Raw genomic sequence first — 6,881 nt, 5'->3', positions numbered from 1 at the left:
GGAGAGGAGAGGAGAGGAGAGGAGAGGAGAGGAGAGGAGAGGAGAGGACACAACACCAAAACTTGCTAAGTTCACAAATGGAAAAAAAGCACAAATCATTTTGAGATGGGTCTGTACGTATTTCTGGAAGAGAAAAGGCTACAGTAGTATTGTTACTAGAGTTATGGAATCCCAAAAAAAAAAGAAAAATGCATGGGCTTGTATTCTCCTAGGTTTATAAGTGGCCAATATTCATAAAGCACTTAGCCCCCTCTCGACTTGCAAAATCGCATTTTCTTTTTTTTATAGAAAGTGCCCTTGTTTACTTATTCTCACACACGCAAACACTTGAGAGAAAAAAGTGAAAAGATAACCAAATGACCAGTGCTGACTGCAGCACTACATCTGCCATCTGCTATCAGTAAATGATAAAGTATCCATGCATGAGACAACGAAAGAGACTGCAAACACTGCTGTTCTGATTGTAGTGGTCAGCATGTTTGTGCGTAGCACGAGTCTGTGCTTAGCTGAGGCTCTACTTAGTTCATGAAGGTATCTTGAAAATGGCAGTACACTGTTTTTCCACAAAGGAATTTAACCTAAGGCATTTCCTTAGCTCTAATAGGTTCAAGTAAAGAAGGTTTCATTCAATAAAGTTATTACATTGATCAAGCAAATTATGGCAATGACAATGGCCAATGTGTCTGGTTGGTAAGAGGCAGAAATTTAAGGGCTTTTTGATGAACGGATAAAAAACAGCCACATCCCAATATATCAATGCTTTTCTACTGATAAGCACATTCAGGAGGTGCAAAGTGCCAGACAAGGCGGGATGGTCTCAGTGTGAGCTTACAGCCTGCTTTCTAGCTCAGTCTCTCCCAGGTACGTGGAAAATATCTTGTGGCTCTTAAGATGAAGACGTAAGTATTTTTCACATTCAGAAAGATCAGCCCCTGGAGCTAGTACAACTGCTCCACTGTTTTATTAATTCATCATTGGTTGTTAAAAAAAAAAGAGGTTACAATTGTTAGTGACCAGCATTCCTTCCTGTACCAGAAACAACAACACGTTCTGAGCAACTTCCTCAGGAATTCTTACTCCTCTTTGGCCATTCTTTATCAGTTCTACCAACGCTGATCGTTAGCATGCAGAGTATGACAAACTCATTAACGAAATCTACAGAGCAGTGCAAAACTCTGCCTTTCCTGGCTGTCTGTGCCCCTTCCATAAAAATACTTTGAGTTTCAGTGATTTAGAGCAACTGCCCGACAGAGCTGGCTGAAATCTGGAATTTCCATTTACAAGAAATACATCAGCAGCAACGTAAAATCATAGAGCCAGGCCAAAGCCAGGCTAACCCAGCACCCAGCCAGCAGCAGCAAGCATCAAGGCAGGACAGAAAACTGAGGCACAGGGAGGGCTTAAGGGAAGCGTGCACCTTCCCATCATTTGATAACCCCCCTCCTCATCTCCCAGCTCTGGAAGTTACTTATGCTGTGGAGAAAGATGTAGCATGGTTTGTTTTAAAGGTAAGGCTTGATCATTTCCATGACAGCCAACTTCTGGACTCTGCAAAACAACATATGTTATTCCTTATCCAACCTTATCAAGGATCTCCACACTTTTATCACATCCAAACTGTCCCTTTCCGATACTATAGAGAAAAGAATTCATCTGTCCTCACACAAAAGCTACTCACAGAATCATAGAATCACCAAGGTTGGAAGAGACCTCCAAGACCAACTATCGACCAACCACCAAGATTTCCCCACTAAACCATGTCCCTTAGCACCGCATGTAAACATTTCTTGAACACCTCCGGGACGGTAACTCCACAACAAAGGGAAACTTTCTAGTTCATGTCTTCCAATGCATTTGAGTTCTACTGTGTCTTTACTGACCTGGGGAGACAAGACTACATTTCTGCAAATACATTACAGTGATTTTATTCTGTTCTCTTATCACCGTGACTCCCAATACACTCATTCTTTTTTGGCTGTGATAGAAAACTGGAGTGATATTTTCAGAGAATTATTAGTAATGGTGCTAGAATATCTGCCTTTTTACATAACAGCATATTTAAAGCCTATGACTGGGTTAGTATAGTTGAGATGCCTTTTTCATCGTGTACAATGCTTTGCTTTATTAACACTGCATTTCACCTCCCATTTATTGAATTTGCTTAACTACATGACTTTCATAGTGTAGAGCTTCTACTTGACTAGGTAATGTAAATTTTCTTGTTAATAAAGGAGATAACAGCATTTTAAGAGATTATTTATCTCATTCTAAGGTAGACATATGATACAAGTCAAATGAATTACAATCTGTTCCTCTTTTTTTTTTTTTTTTGAGCGTGAAGGGAGCCTAGAAGTAAATACGTCCATAGAATGTAAATTTAGATAAGCAAGACAGACTGTTACACTCAGAATATCAAGAATCTAAGAAACGGGAGTCTAAGCTAGTCAGTCTTTCTTCAAAGTCAAAGCAAAAAGATAGGCACTGCCTATAAGCAATTCTCCCCATCTTTCTTGACACTTATTTGGTAGGATCACAAGTGCACGCTGTCTGCCATCTGCACAGATATGGGAAGCACTTGCCCTCAGATCTGACTGCTCTAAGGAAGCCTCTATCACATAAAAGCTTTGGGGTTCCATGATCCTGCACCCCTTTTCAGATCAGTTCTTGATGGGTTGAACAGCACTTGGTGCTTCTCTTCCATTTAAAGCAGCTCACCATTTCGTCTACATTCAGTGTTCTGTCTTTTAAGCTGTCATTAATGCTTCCCCACTATACAAAATAATGTATTATTTTTTTCTTCTAACTACGTTTTAGACTGAAAGTTCAAGTAAGTATTCATGGAACTGAAAATATCGGGAAGAGTATTACTGTCAGAAAGAAACATTTCAATATTCATTAATTAAAATGCCCGTCTTCTTTTTGTTGAACCAAGTGTACATCTTTGTTTAGTTTCAGTTGGACACATCTCTGCATCTTAATACTATTTTACAATAACCATGGTTCAATACAGTTCTGTCATTAGAGTTCCATTTTCTTATAAGAATGTCAATTAATTATAGAAGAGCAATTTACCAAGGGACCGTGATCGCCAGCACTGAAGAGACAAAGTGGAGCATTTTATCTGGATTTGGGAAACTGAAATATGTCAACTTCTTAATAAAAGTTAAATGACGTATCTAGCATTTCCATTAGAATGTCCATGCAAAAATCAGGAAAATCAAAACTTGGCATTTCCAATTTTTTTAGAAACATTTTTTCTCTTAGAAGGCTGAAATGAAAAACGTCCCAGAAAGATCTACTGCTCGGTGAAAATTCCATCACCTAAAACAACTCTATTTGTCTTCAAATATTCATCCAGAGCTATGCCAGGTATGTAAATAGTTACTTACAATGCCTGTAACACCCACTAAATGGTACATATTTTTGGATGATATAAGCAGAGTTATCTGTCTTGATACTTGTAATATCCTAAGAGAAGTGCTATGACACAGCTATTCAAATCTATTACTGCAAATTACATAAGCAAAGCTTGGTTTGCACTTCTAAAAAATCTTACACAAAGTCTGCAAACACATTCCACTGTATCTAGGAACAGAGAAAAAATCCCTGTCTCATGTAAACAAAAGATAGGTACCAATGTGGTGTACCAAGCAAGAAGGGGAATGGGACTAGAAGACAAAGTCCTGTAAGAAAGTCACGATTTGTTCTCCAAAGAGAACATTTTCTAAACAACTCTGCCATCATCAACGAGACTTTCAAAAATATTTAGCTACCTAAAAATGCAGATTTCCATATTTAGTTCAGACATGAAATGTAATCACAGATGATTGACTGGCCTTGTCATAATGCACCTCTTAACAATTGAGAGGTGATGGGAAAAATAATCTCTTTGCTTATATTATTAAAAAATATTTACCATTTTCTAACAAGTAAAGCAATGCAATCAGTAGCAATTAGGAACACTGCTGCTTTTGAGAATTCTCCTAGGTGACAAGTACTGTTCCTTGCACAAATACCTTTACTAATGTATACCTCTCTGCTCTAACTAGCTTAGAAAAATGAGAGTAATTACATGTGTTATGAAATTATCACGTCATTCACATCAAAGTGCAAAAAAGGAGCCAAGCCAGTGACATGCAGTGTTATTGTAAGCAAAATAAAGGAAGAAATGTCAGCAAAACAAAAAAAATAATACATCTGTAAATGCTTTTAGGAGGCTCAGTAGGTGAGCAATTGTATAAGCAAAATCAAATCAAACTTGGACTAAATCGTTATTTATTTTCAAGACAATGTAGTGATGCAAGAAATAAAAGCACCATTCAATTTACACACATCAAACCTGTGCTGCTTTCAAGGGCAGCTGCTCTTTTCGTGTCAGTTGTCATTGCAAGTTGTCAAGGAACAGCTCTTTTCACTTGCAGGTAACTCTAGGAGATTGTTACAAAAGTGGAATTTGACAAAATGAAGGAAGCTTTGAGATTCTGCTCCACTCTGAGATTCACTGTACCAAAGAAATCCATTTAATATGTTAAATAAGTAAATAAATAAACCACACAAGGAAGCGCAATTGTGCTAGAGCAAGCCTCAAGGAATGTTTAAAACAGGCTGCTTTAATGACTACCCCTTAGAGCTCGGCATATCTATGTCAATAAATTCAGACCAGATTTACTTATAATCATCCAGAAATATCTTCCTGATGTATTTCATACCACAGCCTTTACTGTTATCATTGATGGAGAGATTGTGGCATCACATCTGATTGATTCAGCCCTGCCAAAAAGACAGATACCTGAAGCAGTCTGCTTTCAGCTGTTAAGACAGAGCATGGGAAAGTGATGCCTAAGGTGGAGTCACTTACATCAGAAGGGTTGGAGTGATCACTGCCACTTTAACAGAGTCAATACCACGTTTATATATATGATTGTGTGTGTACACACATAGAGGGGACAGAGAAATGGAGAGAGAAAATATATATAAGTACAACTACTAACACCATTCAAAATAAAAATTAACCAAGGCTACCTAGGGTAACAGAAATCCTACAAGACGTGGGACAGTCTCTGCTAAAGAACCAAGAACACAGAATCATAGAACCATGGAATCACAGAATCATAGAATGGTTGGCTTGGAAGGGTCCTCCAAGATCATCGAGTTCCAACCCCCTGCCGTGGGCAGGGCTGCCACCCACCAGATAAGACTGCCAGGGCCCCATCAATCACTTTTTTTCCTGAACTGATGAAGAGGAAAATATTAAAGATCTCTGAAGTCTGCTATTTTTGATTACGTTGTGGAGGAACGCTGGAACAGACAACATCTGGAAGCATCAGTCCATTTTGTGATCTGGATGGATTCATTCTGTGGGCAATATTTTCTTGACAGAACTCACTCAAGACAGTATGTAGGAAGTATAAGAGATAGAAAAAACATTGTTTCAGCTTCAATGATTAACTTTTGGTTTATCAAAAGCAAAAAACCTATTATCTGGACATTGCAGAGAAAAAGCAAGAGCGGCAATCCTTTGTAGATTTCAGGGCAGCAACAAGTTAAACAATAGTGCAACATATCAGACAAAAAGACGCTCCGTTAAAGATGGGAAAGAATTAATCATCATATGCAACCCATTCGTAGTATGTCAAGCAATTCCAGAGCTGTGTTCATTCAAACTTGAAAGCAAATTACCAAAGGTAAGCTTATAGGCAGAAATGTCACAGGTAGAGATCCCTCTATGCTCCTTCTGTTACTTATAATCTTTTTATACACTACCACCATGAGCCACTGGGCAGATGGACCTTTGGTCTGACCAAGTGTGGCTGTTCCTATGTTGTTAACAGCAGGATGTGGAGAAATAATTTGTGGAGATACTGGCTGAACAGCAAATGGAACATCAATTTAGTCATAAAGAAACTGAGCCTGGAACTGAAACATTTTCTACTGATTAATAATGAGATACTTAAAGAGATTTTTCAGGAGCAGTGGCAAAAAAATAAAATCTTCTATCATTAAAGTGGCATGAGATAAGCTCTGTTCCTGTAAAATATCACTTCTCTGATAGCAGAAGACAAGAGTAGATGGGCTGACAGATACATTTTATCCCTACCTTGTGTTTATGTCCAGGGTCCCTAATTCCCTCCATATTGGAGTCACCATAAAGATCTATTTGAAGTCTGATCTCAAACTCACAGCAGCAAAAGCCAAGATTAACTGTGCAAATCACAATTGTAACATCTGTGTATTTATCAGAATAAACATCAAGACACTGAAAAAAGCCAGAGGTTTAAGTACACTATGGCTGCTTTTTCACTATGCACATCTCGGTAGCTTTGTAGTTTATGAAGTTAGATACAAAGGCACTCACAGATTGATAGATCTCGATAAGATGACGGACACGGTCAGAAGGATGCACCCACAGGGACCAATTTCAAACTGAAAAAGAAAAGAACTGCATTTACTTTGTCGCATACATTTTTAATTCCCATCCTAAAGAATTGCAAATCAAACTGAAAGTGGAAAGAATGGTTCTCATTTATGCTAAAACTGTTTTTCTTTTTGCTCTGTTAAAATGCAAGGCGTATACTGGGGAGACTGTACAACTGCCTGAAAGGAGGACGTAGCAAGGTGGGGATCGGCCTCTTCTTCTGCATAACTAGCGATACAATGAGAGGGGATGGCCACAAGTTGCGCCAGAAGAGGTTCAAGTTGGATATTAGGAACAGTTTCTTCTCTGAAAGAGTGGTCAGGCACTGGAATGGGCTGCCCAGGGAGGTGGTGGAGTCACCATCCCTGGAGGTGTTCAAGAAACATTTAGATGTTGTACTGAGGGATGTGGCTCAGTGAGGAAATATTGGTGGTAAGTGGACGGTTGGACTGGGTGATCTTGGAGG

At 38.8% G+C, this 6,881-nt stretch overlaps 1 protein-coding gene across 3 annotated transcripts in view; it reads right to left on the bottom strand.

The window, feature by feature from the left end:
* MINDY4 (MINDY lysine 48 deubiquitinase 4) overlaps nucleotides 1-6,881 on the bottom strand; it is a 75,779-nt gene that overhangs the window by 34,143 nt on the left and 34,755 nt on the right. For all 3 annotated transcript variants that reach the window (XM_021386943.1, XM_021386944.1, XM_021386942.1), the window contains exon 13: nucleotides 6,356-6,423. In XM_021386943.1, coding sequence (XP_021242618.1) covers nucleotides 6,356-6,423 — 68 coding nt within the window. The remainder of the gene's footprint in view (nucleotides 1-6,355; nucleotides 6,424-6,881) is intronic.

Source organism: Numida meleagris, chromosome 2 (assembly GCF_002078875.1).
Source record: "Numida meleagris isolate 19003 breed g44 Domestic line chromosome 2, NumMel1.0, whole genome shotgun sequence".
NCBI lineage: Eukaryota > Metazoa > Chordata > Aves > Galliformes > Numididae > Numida > Numida meleagris.
This window is presented reverse-complemented; position numbering and strand designations above follow the sequence as displayed.